The 25,869-nt window shown below is 37.6% G+C and overlaps 1 protein-coding gene across 5 annotated transcripts in view; it reads left to right on the forward strand.

Annotated features, from left to right (window-relative positions):
- vps8 (VPS8 subunit of CORVET complex) overlaps positions 1 to 25,869 on the forward strand; it is a 518,442-nt gene that overhangs the window by 16,309 nt on the left and 476,264 nt on the right. For all 5 annotated transcript variants that reach the window (XM_048598730.1, XM_048598733.1, XM_048598732.1 and 2 more), the window contains 7 exons: positions 3,218 to 3,342; positions 5,363 to 5,449; positions 8,112 to 8,179; positions 9,938 to 10,091; positions 12,171 to 12,230; positions 12,653 to 12,760; positions 16,007 to 16,087. In XM_048598730.1, coding sequence (XP_048454687.1) covers positions 3,218 to 3,342; positions 5,363 to 5,449; positions 8,112 to 8,179; positions 9,938 to 10,091; positions 12,171 to 12,230; positions 12,653 to 12,760; positions 16,007 to 16,087 — 683 coding nt within the window. The remainder of the gene's footprint in view (positions 1 to 3,217; positions 3,343 to 5,362; positions 5,450 to 8,111; positions 8,180 to 9,937; positions 10,092 to 12,170; positions 12,231 to 12,652; positions 12,761 to 16,006; positions 16,088 to 25,869) is intronic.

The raw sequence follows: 25,869 nt of genomic DNA on the forward strand, positions 1-25,869 counted from the left end.
TTCGAAACGTTAACTCTGTTTTCTCCTTCACAGATGCTGCCAGACCTGCTGAGCTTTTCCAGCAACTTTGATTTTGTTCTTGATTTACAACATCTGCAGTTCTTTTGGTTTTCAATCAAGCTGGAGTTGATTTCCCATGCACAAAGAAATGCTAACTATCCCTAATCAGCCCTTGCCTTTCCAAATGCATGTAACCCCTGTGCCTCAGAATCCCTTCCAACGACTTATCCAGCATGGATGTACGGTTCACCTTATAGTTCCCTGGCTTTTCCTTGTAGCCTTTCTTAAATAATGGCACCACTTTAATCAACCTCCAGTTTTCCAGCACCTCATCTGTGGCTATTGATAGTAGAGATGTCTCAGTAAGGGGTCTAGTAATCTCTTGCCTAGTTCCCCACAAAGTTCTAGGAAACACCTGATCAGGTCCCAAGGATTTTTTTCTACCCTTATGCGTTTTAAGACCTCCAGCACCTCCTCTACTGTAAGATGGGCACTTTTCAAGATATCACTACTTATTTCCCCAAGTTTTCTAGCTCTAATGACCTCTCCACAGTAAATACTGACATGAAATACTGGTTTAGTATCTCATCAATCTCCTTCGGTTCCACACATAGATGGCCTTGTTGATCTTGGAGGGGCCCAGTTCTCTCCCTAGTTACTCTTTTGCCCTTCATGTATTTGTAGAATCTCTTTGGATTCTCCATAACTCCATTTGCCAAAGCTATCTCATGCCCCCTTTTTCCCCTCCTGATTTCCCTCTTATGTATACTCTTACTGCCCTTATACCCTTCCAGGGATTCACTTGTTACTCGCTGTCTGTATCTGATAAATGGCCCCTTCCTTTGTTTTTGACCAGATCCTCAATTTCTCTAGACATCCAGCATTCCCTACATCTACCAGCCTTGCCCTTCACTCTAATAGAAACATACTGTCTCTGAGCTCTCATTATTTCATTCTAAAGGCCCTCCCACTTCCCAACTGTCACTTTACCTGCGAATAGCATCCCCCAATCAACTTTTGAATGTTCTTGTCTAATACCATCAAAATTGGCCTTACTCCAATTTAGAACTTTAACTTTTGGTTATGTCTATCCTTTTCCATAACAATTTTAAAACATAGACTTATGATCACTTACCTCAAAGTGCTTCTCCATTCACATCTCAGTCACTTGCCCTGCCTTATTTCCCAAAAGAAGATCAAGAATTGTTCCTTCTCAGGTAGCTACATCCACATATCCAATAAGAAAATTTTCTTCCACACACATAACAAATTCCTCCCCATCCCAAGCCCCTAGCACTATAACAGTCCCAGCCTATGTTTGGAAAGTTAAAATCTCCTACCATTTCAACCTCATTTTTCTTACAGATGTCTGAGATCTCCTTACATATTTGCTTCTCAGTTTCCTGCTAACTATTGGGAGCCCTTTAATATAATCCCAACATTGTGATCATCCCTTTCTTATTTTTAAGTTCCACCCACATAACTCCACTGGGCCATCTCCCAGGAATATCCTCCCTAACTAGAGCAATAATGTAAAGCCTAATCAAAAGTGCTACTTCCCTTCCTCTCTTGCCTCCCTTTCTATCCTTCCTACAGCACTTGTACCTCAGAACATTAAGCTGCCAGTCCCGTCCATCTCTGAGCCACATTTCTGTAGTTAATACAATATCAATGATGAATATCTTGCCGTGGTAGCAAGCTAAATTGACATTTTTAATTTTGTAAAAAAATGCAATGAAGTATTAGGTTTGAAAATCAGAAGTTAATTATCCATATTTATGGCTACTTCTGAGTCAAACCATGAATTGCAGGCTTACAGAAGAAAGTGAAAATAAAAAAAAGTCAAAAATCTAAAATAGAAGGTAAAATGTCTATTTTGCTCAGGATTTATAGTAGGATAATGGATGCTAAAGAACACTTTTAAGATCTCTGTTTGAAAAAAGGATCTTTTCCACCCAAACGTGTGATTACCACATGGTACTGTTTTTATATTTGCTTTTTTTAAACTCTACTCTTGTAGTTTTTTTTAGAAACGTAGACAACAATAGGCCATTTAGGTTATCAAGTCATTTTCTTCCAGTTCTGCAATTCACTCTTTCACGGAATGTACTCATCTCATGAAATGTTTTGGAACATTTACCCCCCTCTCCTCCTGAAAGTAAATTGAGACAGAATGCAGATTAAGTATCAGTTGTTGCTGAGTGCATAGCTATCTCGTCTCTGAATAATAAGGTTGTGGGTTCACACCTCACTTTAGAGCATGTATTCTAAACTGAGTTTGGTGCTTTAGTGCAGTAGTGTTGCACTACTAGAGCAGTTGTCTTTCGGACAGGATGTTAAATAAAATCTGCCTTTACACGTACACATAAAAGATCTCTTGAGGAGTAGGCGTGTTCTTGTTTCCTAGACAACATTAGGATTTATTATGGTTTGAATACAAATTTATTTGTAGCCTTCAAAATGGAATTGGATTAATATTTGGAAAAGGCAAATGCTTGAATATGGGGAGGGAAAATGGGAGTGGGACCAGCTAGAATGTTCTTTGAAAGAACTTGGGTCAAATGGCCTCATTATGTGCTGTACTAGTCTGTTATTCTATGATTTATCCCTCCAGCAGCATCTAAAAAAACAGATGGTTTGGTCATTTATTTCACTACAGTGGCACAAGTGTGCTGCCTTCACTTGTCCATTATGTTTCACACGTTACAACAGCGATTACAATTTAAAACTGCCTGTACTTCATGTGTTGGAAAAGGATAGACTTCTGGGATCTTGAAAGGTGTTCTATAAATGCAGTAAATTGCTTCAGTTGCATGCTTATCTTGCGCACCTTTGCTGGGGTTGTGGAAAGTAGTTTATTAGAAATAACCACTGTCATAACATTAAATATACTGTTTTTAATCACGAGGTCCCTTATCAAACCGTGCAACTTCTTCCAAATAGCAAAAATAAAATTTATCAATTCTATGTATTCAGTTTTATAAGAAACTCAAAAGACCTTGTGGGCAAAACCTTTTCCTTGGAGCTTTAACATCTGATATTCTCTGCTGTTCTTTGAAGCAAAGGTTGCTGTAAGAAGTCCCATAAAATTTAAATTAAGCTACTAATTGGATGCATGAATGGTACCTGTGGTGTTCCATTCACAGCCTTAGAACAGAGAGATATGTAACTAAGTAATAAAGTTTCCTTCTGTTTCTGAGAGGTGTTTGACTTTCAGATCCAAATCAGGCTCTGCGGTTGTGTCTGGGGAGCACAGCAGTTGGGGCTCAATATGGAGCGGTATCTGCGCTTAGTATCAACAGTGACTGCACACGGCTCCTCTGTGGTTTTGCTAAAGGACAGGTAAACTTACTTCTTGTACAGTTGTTATTTTGTTTTGTAACAGGGATATGAATCAAAAATAGATTTTGGTGAGGCATTGACCTAGTGGCTCTTTTGTTATACTATTAGTCCAGAGAGCCGGGTAACATTCTGGGGACTGGGTTTGAATTCCACCATGGCAGGTGGTAGAATTTGAAATCAATAAAAATATCTGGAGTTAAGAGTCTAATGATCACCATGAGACCATTGTTGATTGTTGGGAAATAAAATCATCCGGTTCACTAATGTTCTTTAGGGAAGGAAACTACCATCCTTACCTAGTCTGGCTTACACATGACCCTAGATCCACTGCAGTGTGGTTGATTCTTCTCTTTGGGGAGTTAGTTAGGGGTTATAAATGCTAACCTAGCCGGTTATCTCTCACTCTCTCACTCCTCCTCTGATTGAATAAGAAATATCTGACATCCTTTGGTTTAGGTGGGACTGGGGATTTATTTGTCCTTTTTCGCCATAATTTTTGTTATTACAGACAGTAAGATTGGAACCTGAAATGGCCTGTGTGTTGTTGAACAAGTATTCTTGTCGAAACAACATGGATTCTTGAATATAGAGTAACCAAGTGCCACTGTTCAACTTAGATATAATTAGGCAATAATAATGAAGTTTTAAAGCAAATTGTTCGAGCTATCCATTTCTTAATCAGAAGAATTGAAGTTTTAGTTATCTTAATCATTTGTGGGTATGGATATTGCAAGCATTTATTTCCCAACTCTAATTGCCATCAAGAAAGGTGGTGGTAAGAGATCATCTTAAATATAATTGAGTGGCTGCTGGATCATTTCAGAGGGCAGTCAAGAGTGCCACATTGCTGTGGATCTGGAGTCAGAATTAGGAAATACCAGGCAAGCACAGCAGATTTCCCACTCCAAAGGACATTAGTGAACTTGATTTTCTTTTACATAACAGTCCAACATTTGTGTAGTTTCAATTGCAAATGCTACTGTTTTAAGAAAGGTACCATGTAATGTTATACAAATGGAATAGCTTCTTGGACAAGGCACCAGAAGATGGGTGGTGTTGATTGGAATAATAGTCACTCCCCACAGCATGTCCAACAACCTATGTTTGAATGATGAAACATAGGAAATGATCTTATTGCGGCATCTTCACAACAGCTCCTAATGATCTGTTGCTTTACTTTCACTGAAAATGCTGTCATCAATGATGCCTAAGGTTCCCCAATTATGGATGACCGAACGATTTCACCTGGTGTGTGATTGAGACATGCCAGTCAGGTATATCCCAGGTTTGTTCCCATTTAGGTTATGCCATATCTCCTTGAGCTGGTTGTAGAGAAATTGACCTGCATTCCTCCTTCTGATTGTTATCTCTCATCCTTTACTGGCAATGCTTGTGCATGGATGTGAAATAATAGATATTGTGGTGCTGTCCTTCAAATTCAATAGCCTGTAAAATCTTGCTTTTGAGGTTTATAGATAACAACTGGCATATGTGGAGGGAGAAGATGGGAAAGGAAAATATTAACAAACCACTAATTCCTTGTATGGAATAGGATAATCAGGATTACTGTAGGAATTCCTGGAAAGCTGGCTGACAACATGCTGCATCAGTCACCCTTGCTGCAGATGTGTGCGAGATGTATCTGAAGTTCAGTGAAAATCAGTGTAGAGGATGAGGTACTTTGAGGTACACTGAAATTGCGTCTCATTAAAAAATAATCAAATTAGTAAGTTAAGTTCATGCTTAATATTTCCTTGGGGCAGAGTTCCATTCAATTTAGCTGACTTTATAATGCAAAGGTTAGGAAAAGTATTTTTAGCTTCATAATGTTTGACTGAATATAGAATGGGGAGAATTTGCAAAGAGTAACTGGAAGTCAATCTGTAAAAATTATGCCTGGAAGTGCTTTCATTTTTTGGCTGTACTTTAGCTGAAGTAAGTAAGTCTGTTATGCCTATGGAATTAACGGTGCAAGAGTATCTTAGAGTTATGTCTGTGTGTCTTGTGTTTACTCATGTAGATTACTATGTGGGATCTGGCAAATGGGAAGTTGCTGAGAACAATAACAGATGCTCATCCTCCAGGAACTGCTATCCTGCACATAAAGGTGATCTGGCACACTCTAACCTTCATCTGTAACCATCACCAGAATCCCAAAAGAGGGAATGATAAATCTCTGAATTAAACTGTGCATTGAATTTACTAACAACAATCTAGCATGGTCATATTTTGGATGAATTTGATATGACTAGTAGCTCATGAAAGCTGTTGGGACGAAAAATGTCCTCCAATTAAGTATGGGGAAGACTGAAGCCCATGTTTGCTGTCTACACTTCAAACTCTGTTCCGTACCTACTGGCTCTATTCTTTTTTCCCTGCAAAATGATTAAGATAAACTTGCCTGTTCGCAGTCATGCTGCCATAATTGATCCTGAAGCCTCCTTTGTAATTAAAGTGGACTCCAGGCCAGCAACATCTTGACTTTACAGTTGTCATTCTTGTTTTCAAATTCCCCCATGACCTTGTCCCTCCCTAACTCGGGAATCTTCTTTAGATGTTAAACTCTCTAAGACATCTCAGTTCTTGTAATTTTGGCCTTTTGTCAATCCACAACTTTATTGACTTCATCATTGGTGGTCATACCTTCAACTTTCTGGGCCCTAAACTCTAGCATTCCTGACCTACACCTCTTAACCTCTCTACCTCATTTTCCTTCTGTAAGACATACCTTAAAACTACGTCTTCCGGTTCTTTAGGGTGTTCTAAACCTAAACCCTTACATAAGTACAAGTTGTTCATATGGCTGATAGAATGGCCTTCAGCAGGAGAACGAGAGCTGGATCTTGTTGATTTGATTTTGGGCACTCATTGCTTATGATGGGAGGCATGAATTGAATCGTACTCAAAAGTCTTCTGATTGCTCTAATGATTATGATTATCAATAAATTAAGTGTTCCAATATAATCCTTGATTCTAATTTTACCATTTTCATTCCTTTAGAGAATACTATTTTCTCCATTTTTGCCAAGTCATGATTGCAGGGAAACCACTCAGTCCTTTGAGCCTATTTTGCCATTCACTGAAATCATGAGGGATCAGCGTCCTCACTCAATATACCCTTTTTTTTCCAGACCCTTCAAAATATTTGATAAAAATCTATCAGTTTCAGATTTGAAATTGCAAGTGATCTATCATAATTTGCCATTTGGAACTGTCCTAGGCAAACCTCTACCTTTCTCTATCTGAAGAACTATTTCCTGATTTCACTCTTGAAAAATGTGGCTCTAATTTTTAGATTATGCTTCCCAGTTCTACAATCTCCAACTAGCTACGTCCAATCACAAAATGGGGTTAGGTGGATGGACTGTATGGAATTTCTTTTTCTGAACAATGTTAGTTGGTGCTGCTTTTCATTTCAGAAATGTCCTAGTTAGACAGTGCCTGCTGTAAAATCAGTGCTTTACTTTGGTTCCAAATTTTTATTAAGTACATTAAGTTTATCTCCTCAAGCAGTTTGCAGCAGGATATCTGTACTTAGCACACACAGAGTGAAATAACTTCACAAGATACTGGCTTTCAAATTTTTAAAAGCAGATAAAGCCAAGTTTCATTCTGCACCAATAATACTTGTAGCCAGCTGCTCAGAATCTGCTGGGAAAATAACAGCACATTCTCAGTGCACAACATTATTAGTGCTTAAATCTCTATGCTCCCCTCTAATAAACCAACAACCTGTGATGAACAAGAGATACCATGTGGGTTGTGTGTCATCATAAATTACTGGACAATGTGTACCATTTTACCAATGTCTTGCAAAAATTTGATCAGTTTTCAACATCCCCATGAGTGTCAATAAATTGTCAGATTTGCACTGTAAGTTACAAATTAAACTGCATTGGAGTAAATGAGGTTTGCTGTTTTATGCTGTAAAGATAGTTTCTGTTGGGTTGGTTAATAGTACTGCAACACATTACTTAACCTTGGAGATTAAACAAAACCTAAGATCTTGGGGTTTTGGTTCTTTAGGTGGCAACTATTCTTAAAGCTTTTTAAACTTACATCACTCCTTTGTTTCCTTCATTTTTTTCATTTATTTCTAGGGACAGGAACAAACCATTTATCACCACAATACTGATTCACCATTCAATTAGATAATCGCTGGTCTATGACTTAATACCATATATCTGCCTTTCCCTCATAATGCTGAAGTTTTTTCGGCAATATATCAATTGCCACTGTAGAGGACAGCTCCAACCCACCATAACACTGTGTGTAGAATTACTTCCTAGTTCCTGACAACCTTGGCTTTAATTTTTAGACAACACTTCGTATTCCTAGATTCTACAATGAGCAAAAATAGTTACTTGTAATCCACCATATCTATTCTTGTTAATACCTTGCAAACTTTGTTGAAATCATACCTTGGCCTTTCAAGTTTGAAGGAATAGAACAGTCTATAATTTCATCTCATAATTTATCCATTGATGTCCAGGAATAATTTGAATAGGCCAATATTACTATCTTTACAAGGCCAACATACCCCCATTGTTCACGTGATATTGGAATAAAAGACTTTTGAGACCATTAATCGCTGATAATAAATCAATGAACACTTTATTCTATAGAAAAGATAGGATAACTACACGCAATTAAATGATTTTGGAGCAGGTACCTTATGTTTGCAGCCTGTTTTGTAGTAGAATTATTGGAACAGAAGAGTTCTGTTAATTTTACTTTCATTAACATGTGAATTAATCTTTCTTTTCCAGTTCACTGATGATCCAACTACAGCTATTTGCAATGATAGTGGAGGCTCAGTTTTTGAGCTTGCCTTCAAGTAAGACATCTTTCAATATCAATATTGTATAAGAATCTGTGTTGGACAAGGTCTTTGTACGTATCACCTACATTATTCTGCACTTAATCAGCATTTAACATGAGTTTCATTTTTCATTTCCTACAATAAAGTTAGTCTGAAAAATGCACAGGATTAAGTATGCCAGTGGTATAAATGTTTTTAAATATTAAATGTCCATGTGATGATTGAAAATTCATGCACATCTTTTGGAATATTCTTGTGAGACCAAGGTTTTGAGACTTGGATTTATTTGTATCTTTATTGAATGTGTTCACATTGCTTCCTTGGTTTGTTCTTCCTTTGTTTGGCCATGGTTCCATTTACCTGCAAGTGCAAGTTTCTGTCAATATTGATTTTGAACCTGCAGCTGGGTGGCACCAGGTGATACCAACCAGTTCATTAATGCTGCCTTCCTCAGGCCAGTAATGGTGGCAATTTTTCTTCCCGTTTCTAAATGCAGAGAGAGAGGTCTGTTGAAAAATGAGTTATATGGCTGTTGGGCAAATTTGGGATCACTTAGCTGATTCTCCCAAGCAGGAGTTAGCTTGCTGGTGCATTGAATAAGCCAGAGTCAGCAATATTCTGTTGCAACATCATTTATTACCTTCACCAGAGTAAGAAAAGTTTGGAGGAAAGCTTTGGAACATAATTTATAACAAATGCTCCTTTTTAGGTCTTGCTGTATTGCACAAGACTGTGGATTAGTAAGCTTTTTTGGTTTATGACTCGTTATATTTAATTTAAATGTTTGTGTTACCAGTGATTAATGTTGTTCTTGTATTTAAATACATCACAATTAAGACTATAATGTATGATGTAAAGCTTTTGTTGCAGTCTGCACCAGCTGGGGAAAGCAGAACTAGAACAGGAGAGCTTGAGTTGTTTTACAGCCCAATTTGTGTTGAGTGCCATCTGTCAAATGAAAAACTGCATATGTGTAACACAGGTCTTAAAAAGCACTGAATGAAAGAGGAGAAATAGGAATTTGAGGGATGATACCAGCATGAGAAGAAGTAGGACCTTCAGTCCATTAAGCTGGATCCTCCTATAAGCCATGCCACATCTACTTCATTGTAGACCGCACTTCGTCCACATTGTCTCCTTAAGGGAAATTCTACCTTAATAACCTACACCAGTCCTTCAGTCATAAATAGCTTCTGGACATTTATCTATCCTCATAGACCTACTGTTCAACCTGTGCAATTGCCATCCAGGGATTACGTGTACCCCCGTCCCCAGTAATTGAATGCTCATGCAATGGAAGGAAAATATGTTACATAAAATGCAGCACTTTATAAATGCACAAGTTCTGAAAATTATTTAATGTGATATGGATGTTGCTAGCAATGTCATGTTTGTTGCCTTTTCCTAATTGCCTTCGAGGAATTGGTAGTGCCTTATATTTCTGAGGTATTACAGTCCTTTCAACTTTTCTGTTGTGGTTTGGTGATGTTTTAAGAAAGATAGCATTCCTAAAAATTAAGCATCAAAAGTAGTGTGACAATCAGGTTTGACTTATATCGGAGTTGTACTACGATAACTTTAAGATCACCATTGAAGATCTTTAAAGTCCGAGTTAAAATTTCTGATTTTGTAAAAGTAATGACTTTTTTGCTTTTATTTTAAATTGTAAACCTGTTTTAATCTAATGGGAGATTTAAAAAAGAAACATTCTGCAAATATAATACAGCTGAAAGATCTTCTGTATCTGAATTTTGTTTTATGATTTTACCACAGGAGAGTAATGGGAGTGAGAACGTGTGAGTCCCGCTGTTTGTTTAGTGGAGCAAAAGGTGAAGTTTGCTGTGTTGAGCCTTTACTTGTAAAGGCGGAGCTGAGAGACCATCCAATTACACAGTATGCACTACTGGCGATGGCGTCTTTAACCAAGGTATACAGAAAATCTTTATTGAGCTGTATACATGTCTTTTAGTTTAGCAATCATCTTGGTTCCTATCTCCCAAGATGTGCACCAGTGTAGCTGTGCATTTGAATTCATTGTCATTGGCAGCTGACTACCCAAATATTCACAAGGCTGGCCAGTGATTACAGTCCATTTGATTTCAACTTTTGCCTTTCTGCTCGGAGAGCATCTTTCTCCTCATGCTCGTTGAATTTCATCTCAGGGCTGATAAAATGTATAGGGGTTTTATTTTTAATATTTCATTTCTTAAGGTTAAAGTTAAACGTTGGAAGGGTGGCTGCTGTGGAAATAGAATTTAAAATCTGTGTGCTTTTCTGACTTTGCATTTCCCCAAGTGTCTTACTGCCAAAGTCCAATAATCAGGATTGCACTTAACTTCTGACTTTTAGTTGGAAACTACAGTTAGATGTTTCATCTTTGTGCAAGTAGTCCAGTTTCTCAGCAATAGTCAGTATGATCACAAACCAGACTCAGTATTTGAACTTCTGTTTTTTGTGTTTATTTTCAAATTGTTTACATGGGTACTTGAGCTTCTTTTTTTATTCTATTTGTTCTTCTTTGACCTAGAGGAATGAAAAACTCTCTTTCTGGTCTCTTGTGCTACATGGATTTGAAACCTTGCTTTACATTATTAGACTCTTTACTCCAGTTGAGCTAAGGTGCTTATAGCTGAGTCAGACTTCCAAAAGTGGAAAGATACTCCATTCTGAGAATTGACGTCATATAATCTGGTCTGCGTACACCAAACTGCTACCCAGAGTTATGTAAAAACTGCCAAAAATTTCCTGTTCTTTGAAGAAAAGATTATGTCTTAAAATAATTCCCGAGTAATTAGTAATATTAGAATAAGATGAGGCACATTAATCAAGCTTCCACTTTGTAAGACAAGGCAGTGCAAGGACCATGTAAATGCAGACTTTAGGCTGTATTCATCCGAATATTCAGCAAATTAAATGATACAGCTGGGTTACCCAGCAGAAGCATTGCAGAGCATTAACAACTGATTTAAAATCAGGATTGCTTGTTGTTAAGTTCAGTGACCCAATTGCCTGGGCAATTGCTGGTGTTTGTATTAAGGCATTGCAAAATCCCTTTCTTGCTTTTTGTCCCCAGGCAATTTGAAGCTCACTCACCACTTGCTGCCAATTGAAATTGGTGTTAGATTACTGGAAAGTGCTCCCAACCCTTGGGAAAACTTCCCGTTAACCTGTTGGCCTGACCAGAAATTACTTCTTTATTTAGTGAATTGTCAAGGTAATTTCGCTGTTGACGAGAAGGCCTCCTGCAAGTCACTGGGATGAAATATCACCCATGATTGTGTGTTTTCCATTTGCTAACATGTCCTGGACAATGTTTATTCATCAATCAATGTCACTGAAGAGATTACCTGTCATTATAATGTAGCTGTTGGAGGGAAATTCTTGTTGTGAATGCCTTAAATTACCACAGTGAACACAATTTATTATCTAAAGAAACCAATGTGTGTGCAGTTTATCAGTGCACCTTTGCACCCATAAAAAGATACTCAGAACAGATTATCGTAAGGCTGAGGCTTTATACTGGCTGAATGGGAATATCTTGTACTGCTTAAATCTGTAACAGTTGTAAAATCTAATTCGCATGCATGACATATTATGGCAAACCTTGTAGTAAAGCACCCAGAAAGAACAGCAGCGGGTCAATAGTAATCATTAATTATGAAGCTGTTCTTGATTATAGAGCAAACTTGGGGTGTGTCATAAACAAACATTGTTTAAATTGATGATTAGTATTATTTACATTAAAATATATTAATATTACATAGTATATACATATATATATATATATATATATACATACACACACTAATATTGGATCCAGAAAAAGAACAAATTTGGGAAGGGAAAGATCATTAGAATTTTTTATATCTTATTTTGGAGATGTTCACTATTTTAGAGATGTTCACTACTTTGTGAGTGCTGGTTATGTTTGCTTTAGAAAAAGGAATTGGGGTGATTATTGTTTTTAGAAGACCATCCAACTTGGAATTATTATTTTGTTTTGAAGGTTTTGGTCATTGGATTGAAACCTGCGTTGAAAGTTTGGCTAACATTTCCATATGGAAGGGTAAGTGTTTTTGAGTATCTTTTTGTTTTGTTTGTTTCTCCTAATGGTATCTTCTCTTACCTCAATGAAAATAATTGTGTTTTCTTGGAAATACAGCACAGATCACAAGAGAGCTTAATTATTTTTTGCTTATTTTTTCATTTCCCGGTGCGGGAAGTATCTAGTCTTTATTTGACAGTATCCCAGAATAAATCTGAGGGAGTGAATACAAACCCGCTTCCAGTTACACTGTGCCATGCTGTATTCACTCTTCAACAAAATAGGGTTTGTGTATGTGCTTTGCAATAAACTGATGTAGTGCAATAGAACATGGTTGTTTAACAGGATTTCTTAAGTGGAGAAGAATGAACTATTTGCCCTGACTGAATAGTGGTCTGGTCAGAACATTGAATTAAGGTCTCTGTTTTCTTCTTTTCTTCCAGACAAATCCAGCAAGTGTTCCACTCCTCTCTTGGCAATTTGTTGCAGTGCAGAACGCAGTTACACCCATGCTGGCCTTCTGTCGAGGGGATGCCATTCATTTCCTTTTGGTAAGTTTACCAATAGGCCATTTGAATTTACGTTTGCTATTAAATCCTTGCGGAAATATCCTCCCCTTTTCAGAACCCCATTTGACAGAAATATTCTGCATTAGATATTCATTGACTCCTGAACTGCTTATTGGCATCTAAGTACATTTTAAATTACTTTAATCTTAACTAAGGTTGGAATTTCTGTTCTTTTAGCAGCTGGATCTGCTTGCATTTGCTCACTCACAAGCTATGTCAATGAGAGCATGTAGGCTTATTCCCAAAGAAATGTTATTTCGCCTTAAGATCTGCTGTGCTGTCTTGGATTTTCACTGTTGCATACAGGGTAATTGGGGCACTAAAAATAACATTGTGTTGGATTTTGCATTTGTAAGCTTTCAGCAGAGAATTAAATTCTTAATCAATTTAATCTTGTCCTGGTTTTCTGCTTGGCTCTGCAGAAGATTCCCTGGAATGGCACGAGGAATGACGTAATGTCAGTGAAGGGAGGCTTAACAGTTGGGGGCTATATCTTACCAAAATAAAGAAAAATGAAATAGGGCTGAGAATAAATTAAAATTTTCCAAAATACTGAAAGATCAGGAGATGGTAAATAGGTAAGGATTATTTCCACTGGTTGGCTAGCTGATGGGTGGGGATACATATTAACAGCAAGAGAACAGATTTAGAAGTTCAAAGGTTTTTTCACACATGGGATGTTTCATCACATGTAGATGTTGTGGCATAAACTAACCTTAATTTAGAAGAATATTTGTAATGGAGGACTAAAAGTAAACTGGGGAATGTGAAGAGAGGTTGAGTAGATTGGGCCCGTACTTTAGCAATACAGAAGAATGAGAGGTTACTTTATTGAAGCCTACAAGATTCTTAGGGGACTTGACAGGGTGGATGCAGAAAGTGGGAGAGACTATGACCAGAGGGCATAATCTCAGAACAAGCGGTCGCACATTTATGACAGTTGAGGACGAATTATTTCTCTGACGGTTGTGAATCTGTGGAATTCTTGGCCGCAGAGTGTCATTAAGGCTGAGATGGGCAGATTTTTAATCAGCAAGGGAGTCGAGGGTTACAGGGAAAAGGCAGAAAAGTGAATTTGAGGATTATTAGATCAGTCATGATCTCATCAAATGATGGGACAGCCTTGATGGGCTGAATGGCATACTTCTGCTGTTATGTTTTATTGTGTAACTTGGATTAGACTGGATACTGGTACAATATATTTAATAATTTCAAAGGTATTAACATCCTTTAATGTCTTATCTAGTTATTTCTATTCATTCATGGAATGTGGGACATTGCATTGAGTTTAATTAGGGATAGTTGATGCCACACTCTGAAATGTTATGCTGACAAGAAGGGTAGTCATACTCGCTTCACCTTATCTTTGGAATTTAGCTCTTTAATTCATATTTGTTCCAATGCTACATTGAGATCTGGAGGCAAATGGCCCATGCCAATCCCAAACTGAGCATTGGACAACAAGTAATTGGTGAAAAAGTGTATTTTTTTTTAAGTATTATTAATTATTGCTTTGCTCATGATTGACAATAGACTGAAGGTTGATAATAGGCAGGATTAGGACTCTTTTACCTTTAGCACCATAGCCAGAATGCTGACCGAGGCCCAGAGCCCAGTTATTTCCTGATATCTTGTGTAGTGAATCAAATTGTATGAAAGCTGACATCTGTGATAGTGAGGTTTTCATGCAGAAATGGTTCATGTGTGAGTAGACATCCTAATCAGCCTTTGGAGGTTAAAATTTATACCACAGCACAAACCTATTCTTGATTGTGTTTTGATCCCAGCTGATGGTACTATGAGACACATCAGATCCTGGAATGAAATCTGGCTTGATAGATCATATTTTAAAAAATTTTAGTAGAAGTGCATGTCAGTCAGCGACAAAGACACATGGAATCATAGAATCTCTACAGTGTGGAAACAGGCCCTTTGGCCCGACAAGTCCACACCGACCCTTGAAGCGTCCCACCCCAACCCATACCTCCTATGACCTACCTAATCTGCACATTCGTGAACACTACAGGCAATTTAGCATGGCCAATCCACCTAACCTGCACATCTTTGGACCGTGGGAGGAAACTAGAGCACCCGGAGGAAACCCACACAGACACAGGGGGAATGTGCAAACTCCACACAGACAGTCGCCCGAGGCTGAAAACGAACCCAGGTCCCTGGTGCTGTGAAGCAGCAGTGCTAACCACTGAGCCACCGTGTTGAAGAAGTTTCTTTCATAACTGAACCGAAGTTGATAACACATAAGAAATAAGTAAAAACCAAGCTATCTCGATATAGAAGACAGTTTAGAAAAATCTTAAATCACCCAGATTCAAACCCAAAGGAATTAGACTTTTATATAAGTTTTTTGTTTATTCTTAATGATTTTCCTCAATTTCTTTCCTCTGAAATAAATGCTCACAAAACTGAGAGGTTAAACTTTCTCAGCTACTAATAACCTGCAGATTTCTAAACAAATTCTTAAAGTTTTCTGCTGAGGTGACTGTGTTTTTCACCGAACTGTCCAACACTTGTAAAGAGAGAAACCAAGCTTGTTTCTGACTCTAAATAGGTCCTCTTGAAACTGTCCTAAAGGATTTCAATCTCTGGGTTTTCAAAAATAAGATCAAGACTTTTTCATTCTGAACTCAAAACAGGCTAATGACCTTCAACATTTATTCCCCTGTCATAAACTGCTGCAGTGTAACCAGTTTTCCATTAATACTACAGATGTCTAAGAGCTACTTTCTGAGCAATTGGCAGAATTACATCACTGGTCTTGAAAAGCCCTTTAATCTTGTGTTTTTTTAAGAAAACCGTTTAGAGAATAACCAAATTTTATAAGCCACCATTTAGAAAAATACAAACTCCAAAAATGATATTTATTTATACAAAAAAGTAGCACAAAACCCGAATCTGCAACTCATTTAGGAGCTGTATCTTTAGATGGACCTAAACACAGTCGTGACATTATAGCCTGTATCATATACTACTCAAACTGTATTCCCATGCTGTGGAATTTGGTTCCTAAAAAAGTGGCCTTTGTGTGCGACAGAATCTTTGGAATCTTGTCACTGTGTTGATCCAGGCAAACAATTTGGTTGTGCTCACATCTGTCTCTATTGTATATCTTCATCTTTTATTTTCATATATGTATATGTGGTAACAGTTTGGCCTTTTCTGTAATAAAGTTTATGAGACAATAACCTCTTTTTCTGTAATTTTTTACAGGTTAAGAAAGATGAATCTGGGGCTATACATGTGAGCAAACAGAAACAGCTGCACCTCCACTATGATCTCATCAATTTAACAGTATGTTTTGATTTTGTAATTGTGTGTAGATGTCTGTCTGTTGCATGCATATGTGTGAATGTATGCTTGTCTTTAAACTGAGCTAATACAGAGTTGGCTGTATGACGTTCTCAATTTCTTATATTTTGGTAATGCTGGAGAGGACTTCTTGTTTTACATTAATTCTTAGTGCTTTCCTTAGTCTCTTATAGCCACTTGATGAGAAGTAAATATTTCACAAAAATAAAAAGAAATATTTTTCAAAAAATAGCACATATTTCACTGTTTAGGAATCTTACCAGTCGTGCTGAGATCATTCCAAGGGATGTACTTGGACATCCATGCTGTCATCTTCTTGAGAAGGATCATTGAACCCGAAACGTTAACTCTGCGTCCTCTCCATAAGTTTTACCAGACCTGCTGAATTTCTCCAACAATTTACGTTGTGGTTTCAATTTCCAGCATTCTCAGTTCTTTGATTTATTTTAGTGTACCTCATTGTTTGTTTTCTTGAACGCTCTTATTTATGAATTATTTCAAAACTGAGGCTGTTGTAGAGTGTGTCGTACAGGATGATTACCTGAGAGAGTTAGGCTGGCCCTAAACAACCTTTTGTCTTTGATGCCCTGTTAGAATGCAGATAGACAAAATCTTTTTTGCAGCTTCTTTATAAAAGCAAACCGTTTGAACAAGCTGCCTGTGAAGCAGTGGTGAAACTGGAAAGGGACATTTTCACACAAAAATCATTGAAGGAATCTTCTTTCCACTAATTTATTAAGATGGTTTGTTACAACATTGTAGCTTATATTGCTTAAATATTGCCTTGCTGACACTTGCTATTCTAATGGCTGATTGGATCTGTGATCGTTACTTCACTTAAACTATGCTGGGCTCTACTCAAATGTATCTGTTTTCCAAACAATGCAGCATCTGCAGATACATTAGTGTATTGGACTGACTGATCCTACCTACCAAAGTGGATAGTGTGGATCTGAGTAGAGGAGGTGGCACTTCAAATAAAAATAGATTGATCAAGCACATAAGGAAAATAGGATAATAGATTTCATAAGGAAGCAATTCAGCCTGTCATCCCTGCTGGCTCTTTGCTGGAGCTATCCACTTAATCCCACTCACTTATCCTTACTCAATAGGTTTGCTTTTTTCTCTTCACATATTTACCCAATTCCCTTTTGAAAATTATTGAATCAGTTTCCACTGCCCTTTTGTGCAGTGCTTACAGATCGCAATGACATCTGTTTTTAAGCAAAATACATTTGTTATTTTGCTTATAAATCTTTTATCAATCACCTGAAATCAGTGTCCTCTGGTTACTGACACTGCCTGCTGAAAAGATGCTCCTCATTGACTTTGAGTATATAACTATTCATGATTCTCGCCATCAAATCAAATCAAATCTCCTCTTAACCTTCACTGTTCTGAAGAGAATAACCCCATTTTTTTTTTCAGTTTTCCCACACAGTTAAAGAGTCTTATGCCTGGAACCATTATATACCCATCATATTATAAAGTATAGTGCACAAAATTGAACAGGAATGCTCTCACTTATGCTAGCCCATGTTTTATATAAAAAGTTCTGCATGTCTTCCTTGCGCCAGTCCTCAATTCCTTCTCTAACAAAACCAGGGCTAGGATCCTACGAATTAGAAGCAAAATTAGACGGCTTCACCCCTTGAGTCTGGTCAGTAAACTATTCAGGGTATAAATCTAGAAAACCTTCTATGAACTGCCTCCAATGTGTTTACATTCTTTCTTAAATCAGGAGAACAGTACTGAAAACAGTACTCCAGATGTGGTCTCAGCAATGCCCTGTATATCTGCTGAAGTCTGACCTGTGTCTTATATTAGTTCATCGTAACCTTCCTGCTCTTGTACTGAATGCTAGTATTTATGAAGCCGACAATACTGTATGCTTCTTTAACACCTGTGACAACCTGTCCTGCCTCTGCAAATGTTAGGTATATATATACCCAGATCCCTCTGCTTCTGAATACCCTTTAGAAAGGTACTCTTTATTTTATGCTGTCTCTCCATGTTCTTTGTACCAAAATACGTCGCGTCATATTTCTCTGCATTGAACTTCATCTGCCTCCTCTCTGCTACTTCACCAATGCCTGTTCTATTCATAGTTTACAGTTCTCCTAGATTTTGTGCCATCTGCAGACTTTGAAATTGCCCCCTGCCCAACAAGATCTTAGTCATTTATATTCAATTGAATCAATTGGATCAACAAATCAATTGGAATAATTCTCTTACTGCTCCATAAACCGTAACAAAATGTACAGAGTATAAGTTCCTAATAAGACTGTCAAAATGACCAACTCCCATAACCGACTGCTACTCCAGGATTAAAGTATTTCACACCAGATTTCATCAGCAACAGAAAAATAACTGTCTATTGTAACATATTTAACTTTAACAAGAGCAGTAATAAGAAAAGATTTCTAATCTACCACTATGTGCCTTAAATTGTACCCTTTCAAACTCCCAAAAGTGTGTACACATAATCAGGCTCAAGTCAGCCAAAAGAGAAATGGTTTAACACATATAGTACGGATACAAAAAAGGATTATATGCAGGGTAAGCAAAATTTCAAAGATCAAGAAGTCCAGAGCACCAAGGTGGAAAGTCACTTTCTCACGATCTTTTTGATTTTTCCATTCGTGACAGGATGACAGTAATTTTTCAATTCAATGGTTGAACAAGTGGGCATTGGATTTGCTGTGTATGAATTCTTTCTTTAAGCTTTCTTGATTTTCCGTCTTTTCCACACAGCGAGATGAAATCGAGATGATGGTTTCTGTCTGCAGGCTTTGCTGTGCTGCTCCTAGCACTTGGTGCTTTTCCACACTCGACAGCTCAATCATTCAGAGAGATCTTGTCAGGCAGAATGACCTTACCTCGAAAGATTCAGTGTCGCTCACTGTCCCTCTTACTGTTTCAAAAATCAACATTGTATTGCACAGTTCAACAGTATTCAAAACTTGATTTTCAAGTTGTAAATGCATTTTCAGTTATATTGGGTCAACTTGCATTCCATTTACTCATTCCTAAAAATAGGAAAATATATGTTGTCTTACAATAGGTATCAGGTAAAACAAGGGTCCAATGCTGACTCCTGCGGAACTCCACTACAAATCTTCTTCCAGGCCAAAGAATACTTGTTAACCATAGCTCTGTTTCTTATTCCTCAGCCAATTTTATATCCATGGTGATACTGTCCCTTTTATCCCATGACCTATAATTTACCTCATAAGTCTGTCATGTGAGACTGTATTAACTGTCTTCCGGAAATCCATGTACATCACATCAAAGGCCTTTCTCCTCATCAACCATCTCTGTTGCCACTTGAAAAAAACTCCAGCATTTTCCCTTAACAAATCCATGATGGCTCTTCCAAATTAACCCACATTTTTCCATGTGGTATTCTAGAAGTTTCCCCACTGCCAAAGTTGAACTGCAATTGCTAGACTGATCTTTCCACACTCTTTTTGAACAAGAGGATAGTGTTTGCAATTCTCCAATCCTCCAGCACCTCCTCAAATCCAGGGAAGATTGCGGAAGTTGGAGATCTGAAATTAAAACAGAAAATGCTGGAGAAAATCAACAGGTATGGCAGCATCTGTGGAGGGAAACAGAGCTAACATGTTGAGTCCTAATGATTGAAAGATAATTGCCAGTGCCTGAGAATTTCCATTCTCACTTCCTCCAATAACATTGGATGCATCTCATCCGGTCCTGGTGCTTATACTGGCAACATATCCAATAATACCCCTATATCAATTTTAAACCCTTCTAGTCACTCCGTTTCCTCCTCTGTCACCATGTTCTGGATAGCATCCGCTTAAAGGTAAAGTTAGCTGTGAAGAACCGGTTTAATACCTCAGTCATGCCTCTTGCCTCCTGGTATAAATCCTGTTTTCTCTCTCTAAGCGGCCGTTTAGCTGTTGATGTGCTTATAGAAGACTTTGGGGATTAGTTTTATGTTAATTGCCAGTCTCGTTTCATAATTCTCTTTGAATCTCATATTTGCTTTTTGATCTCCCTTTTGAACTTTATTCAGCTTGGTTCTCAACTGTATTTATTACTGATCGTAAGTGCAGTATTTTTTAAACTTAGTTTCTATACCCTTTGTCAGCTCGTGAGCTCTGGATTTTTTTATTCAAACTTGCCCCTTTGGGAGAATATACTTTGCTAGTGCCCATACCATCTCATCCTTGAAGGAAGATAATTGTTCAGCTTCTGTTTATCTCATTGACCTTTACTTCCAGTCTATCTAGTGCACCTTGTTCTCTCCCTACAGCAGTCAGCTCCAGCCAGTTAATTATTCTTGCTCTGTGTTGACAAATATCATTTTCTGCCACCATCCTAAACCTTATGTACAATCACTGTCCCTCAAGTTTTCCCCTCTGTTACTTGATCCATTTGGCCCACCTCATTTCTAAGAATCCGATCCATCAGTGCCTTCTTCCTTGTTTGACTGGATATATGTTGCTGTAGGAAATTCTCTTGGACACCGTCTATGGATGTTTACCTATGCTGCCCCTTACACTACCATTATTCCAGTCAATATACAGTTAATTAAAATCTTCTATTGTAACTATTCTTAAGATGTTTAAACCTCATGATAATATCCTTGCAGATTTCTTCCTGTATATCGTTGCCACTAGCTGGTTGTCTAGATGTTGTGCCAAGCAATGTAATTGCACCTTTCTTATTCCTTGGCTTCTGTCAAATCAATTTTGTCTTTGAATCCTCTGAAACTTCCTCTTTATTCAGTATAGCAATGCTCTCCTTAACCAAGGATATGCATCCCTGATGCTTTTGCTTTTCCTTTATTTTCTGAACAACTTGTAACCAAGAATATTTGCTACTTAAATTTGAGCCGGATCTCTGCTATCACAGCATCCTCTTCTTGACTGAATTGAAGATGTGCACATAGGGCTCAGTTAGTATTTCACCTACACCTCTGGCTCAGTAAGAAGATTCCCTTTTTAGACTTTAATGTCACCATCCTTCCTTTAACTACCCTTCTACTATTTGTGTTTATGAAAGACATTTGTGTTCCCTTTTTTTGTTGTCCACTAATCTATTTTAATTTTCTCTTTGCTCCTCTTTTCTCCTTTCTTAGATCCCTTTCTTAGATTTTCATACTATCAAATGTATGATCATTGTGTGACCCCCCCCACATCCCAACCTGCTGCTAATTACTTCCCCTTGAAACGTGCCCCACTTGTTTCATTCTCCAAAATCAAGTACAATACATCATCTTTCCTGGAAACAGAGACAAGGAATGATTCTTCTACAGGATATTTTATACCATAAACCACTGTGTGTAAGACAACCCCATTTTTACAGGCTCAATTTTTTTTGTCTGTTGCTTGGAATATAAGACGATTCCCATTTCAGCCATGAAACGCTATGCTCATTAGTAATCAGCCACACTATTTTTTCCTCTCAAATGCAAATTTTACTTCTTGGCAACCATATAGCTGGGCATACGGGATCAAGAAGGGAATATGGCTGCATTGTGAGGACATGTGGGAGTTTAAGACGCATACTCTTTGTGCCAGATGCCGTGACATTTCAAAATGGCAGCTACCCATATTGGCTTTTACATTCTGTATAAATTGACTCTAACTTTTAGAGAAGGTTTTTTTGAGAGTTCATGTGTTGATTTATATGCTGATTTCTACAGCAGTTCTTGCATCTTTGTGTAATTTACTTGTAAATTTGTTTCTCTATCTCCTTCCTAGCATTTGGTGACACATAATATACAACCAGTAGTAAAATATGGGTCCTGAATTCTAATCTAATAGAGTCTGCATTTGGCCTCTAAACTATTATCATTCCTCTCCAGTGTTATAATTCACTGGTGTAGGAGTTCTGTTGTTGTGCTGTTTGATTTAAGATAAAAACATAGGCAATTACCTAGAATTTTACAACTTGTTGAAGTGCTGTCACTGCTCCTGGTCTGCATTATCAACTACCATATCTGTCTTTGTCAGAAACAGGAATGCATATAAGCAATAATTGGTATGTTTCTGTCACTTTTACTGTTGGAAATCATTTTACTATATTTTTCAGTTAATTACTTTACATACAGAATTCAGTAAAGGGGGCAGTAAGCTTTGACCTTCTTACTCTATATATTTGTTCTTACTTGACTAATCTGGTCTTATTAAAGTACGGCAGTGTTTTGCCACCAGTCTGAATTTGATAATATAAATGTTTCTACAGCTAGCCACCAGATGGAGTCTGGACCCACAGTATGAGTATCTGCAGTATCAGTTGTTGATGTTGGACAAGTCAGATCTCACAGTGAAACCTGCCTCGCTTTTACTTGATTGACTGCATGTTTTGCTTTTGCACCTCAGTTATTGTGGCTGTTACTTGTTAAACGTATTCTCCTGAGTTTGTTTTTGTAACCAAAACAAACATGAATATACATAAAAGAGAGAAAAATCTGTACATATGCCAGTTTTGACATTAACATAATCAGCAAAAAGAAAATTTTATCCCTTTTCCCAGTTCACTTTCTCTTTTCACTATGTTGTAATTATCTCTGTAAGGAATGCTTATGCTTTCCTTTCATCCTCTTTGTATAAGACCACTCCTTTTTTACTCTGTAAGATTTGTACCTAGGTAATTGTACCTAAGATGGTGCCATTAAAAGGCAGCCATTGTAAAAACATTTCACAGTACTCCTGTACTTCTGTATTGTAATACGAATGACAATAAAGGATATTCTATCCTATTCTATTCTGTTCAGTAATATCCTTTATAGTCGCTCAATCCCGGCAAAGTATCACTTCTATTTAACACTTTAATTCCTTTCAGTTAACTGACACAGTTGCTAAACTTTCACTGACATTATACACATTTACCACCTATGATTTTCTTTGTTACTACCTCTTCCTGAGATGCACCATCACCAGATATTTCATTGATTTTTCCTGCCTGAACGTTAAGAAAAGCATTGTCCACTCAGACTGCTAAAACAGTTTTAAAACTTCTTTCCAGCTCTCAAGGCCTGGACAGCTAAAAACTAAACTGCCATTCTACCAGTAAGAAGCTGTTCTTTTCAACTGAAATCTGATTGTGTCCCCTCGTTTGTCTATCTGAATGTCATAAAAGTTAAATTTTGTGAACATTTCTTTATTTAACCTCTCAGGTGGTTTATCTAGCCATTTAGCTTAAGTCACACGCTTTCTTGGAAATTGAGTTTGATCTCTGTTCAAAAATGAGTTCCTATCGTTTGTTTAAATAAAACATCACCGTCATAGAACTGAAAACTAAAAAATCCAGTTTTTTCCACTTTCAATCGAAGTTTCCAGATAGTAATAACATATTTTTATTTGTTCACTTGTGGGATGTGGGCATCACTGATTGGGCCAGCATTTATTGCTTGTCCCTTGTTGCTCTTGAGAAACTGATGGTGAGCTGCCTTCTTGACCCACCACTTGAACCACTTGGAGTCCGTCTGCTGTAGGTGGACGCACAATGCTGTTAGGGAGAGAATTCCGATGACAGTGAAGGAATTACAGACCTATGCCACACAATACTGTCTGTTTCAGTCACAATGAATTTTGCAGATTTTTTTTAATAGTTTTATGAACTTAATTTTGTTTAAAAAAGAAACCCTGCTCTTCTCCTCTCAACTCCATAATGTAAATGTGTGCACCTTTATTATTGCTTTCCCTGCATCATTTTGTTGTGACTGTGGAAAGAGTGGTTGATGGATTGAAATTACAGACTGAAGGTCAAGTCTCTTCCATCTCATCACTTAAGCTTAATTTGCCATGACCTGACATAGAAAGTCTCTAATTGCTTCTTAATACATTAATTCTATTTTTAAAACAGTTGCTTTTAGACTGATTTTTTTTTAAATGCAGTGTAGTTTTCTGACATTCGCAGGTATACCAACTCATATATACCCATCACCTTGTTTGGAGAAAGTTCTGACGGTAGTAATGTACTGAGGTGGTGTAATTGCATTTCAAATCTGGAATATCTGTTTCCCCCATCAACCCAGTTCTGTACTTGTTTGACAATGCTGCTGTGAAGTACTTCAGGATGCACAGTACAACCAGCATCTAGTATTTATGGAGGACCTTCAACATCATAGGTACCCCAGGGATCTTCACAGGACTTTATAAGCATCATTCTACACAAAGTATGGGAAATACTTGGGCAAATGGCCAAACTTGGTCAAGGAAACCTGGCCTTGACAGAGTGGGAAAATGCTTCCATTGGTAGGAGAGACTAGGACCTGAGGGCTCACCCTTAGAGTAAAGGGCAGATCTTTTAGAACGGAGATAAGGAGAAACTTCTTCAACCAGAGAATGGTGAATCTATGGAATTCACTGCCACAGAAGGTAGTGGAGGCCAGGTCATTGAGTACATTTAAGACTGGGATAGATAGGTTCTTGATTATCAAGGGGATCAAGGCTTACGGGGAGAAAATGGGAGAATGGGGTTGAGGAACTTATCAGCCATGATTGAATGGCGGAGCAGACTCGATGGGCCGAATGGCCTAATTTCAGCTCCTATGTCTTATGGTCTTATGGAAATAAGTTTTAAAGACCATTTTAATGGATAGGCATGTAGATGGTTTTGGGGAAAAAATAAAGGTTAGACCACCATGCAGCTGAAGGTATGGGCACCAATACTGGAGAAATTTAAATTAGGGAGCTCAAGTGCCCTTAATTGAGAGTGAGTTTAGAAATGTACAGATAGGGGGCCGAAAGAGATAATAGAGATGGGGTGAGGCTATGCTTGAAATTTATCAACCTTTTCTGTTGGTTTGAATGATTTGGGGTGAACAACATAATTAGATACCTCAATATGTTTTTACATCAATTCGACAGAGTGTAACTTAAAATAAATGACTCAACTTCAATGTTAAAAATGTACAGATTACAGTTTATTCTAAGCATGATAAACCAAGTACTTCAAAATAGTGCAGATGTTGGAATCAGTCCTTTGTATTGAGATTGGATTTTTATCAGTATGTACTTTTCCTCCTCCATTTGAGTTGTTACTGTACTGTGTTGACTGATTTGGTGGTTGGGGGTGTGACGCTTGTGCTGGTGTGAGTTGTGTAATACCAGTAGTGCTGAGTGAGAGAAATGATCCATTACATCTGTTGATCAGTTGCAATTGCCTGCCGGTGCTTGATTGGGTCCTGCTTAAATGCCATGAGAAGATGAACTCATTTATGTAAAAGGAATTAGTAAATAGCATATTTTTTAATCTAGATTTTCTTTCCAGTTGCTGTTTTTTATCTCTGCTGATGAAGCCACGAATCTTTCTGTTGAGTTTGAGATGAATGTTAACTTGCTTCACTATTGCATTTTTCTTTTACCAACTTGAATAGGCCCTTAAAATGCATTCTGCTGTAGTGTAGTTCTCGCAAGTATTTTGTAAGTGGCCTCTTGTGTTAGAAGTATTTGTTGTGTTAATCAGGGCTATCACTTATTTATTTAACTATGGCAGGCTGTCACATGTGCTATTTGTACATCCATGCCTGCAATTTCCCTTACAAACTTTGAGCTTCCTCACAAACTGCTTCATTATGCAAGTTTAAAAGTTTTTCCAGAGAAGGAGAAAGGGGTTTTTATACCGCATTAAACACTCTGGGTACAGCAGTGTAGCTGTATCAAAATATAGAATGGGATAGGAAAAAAAATCCAAGGGTAGGCTATCTCTCCCCACCTCAGCAGTAGTTAGTACAAAGTATAGCAAAACCATCAAAGGAATAATGTTGGCAATACTTTTGGATA

This window comes from Rhincodon typus, chromosome 7, assembly GCF_021869965.1.
Source record: "Rhincodon typus isolate 14 chromosome 7, sRhiTyp1.1, whole genome shotgun sequence".
Classification (NCBI taxonomy): domain Eukaryota; kingdom Metazoa; phylum Chordata; class Chondrichthyes; order Orectolobiformes; family Rhincodontidae; genus Rhincodon; species Rhincodon typus.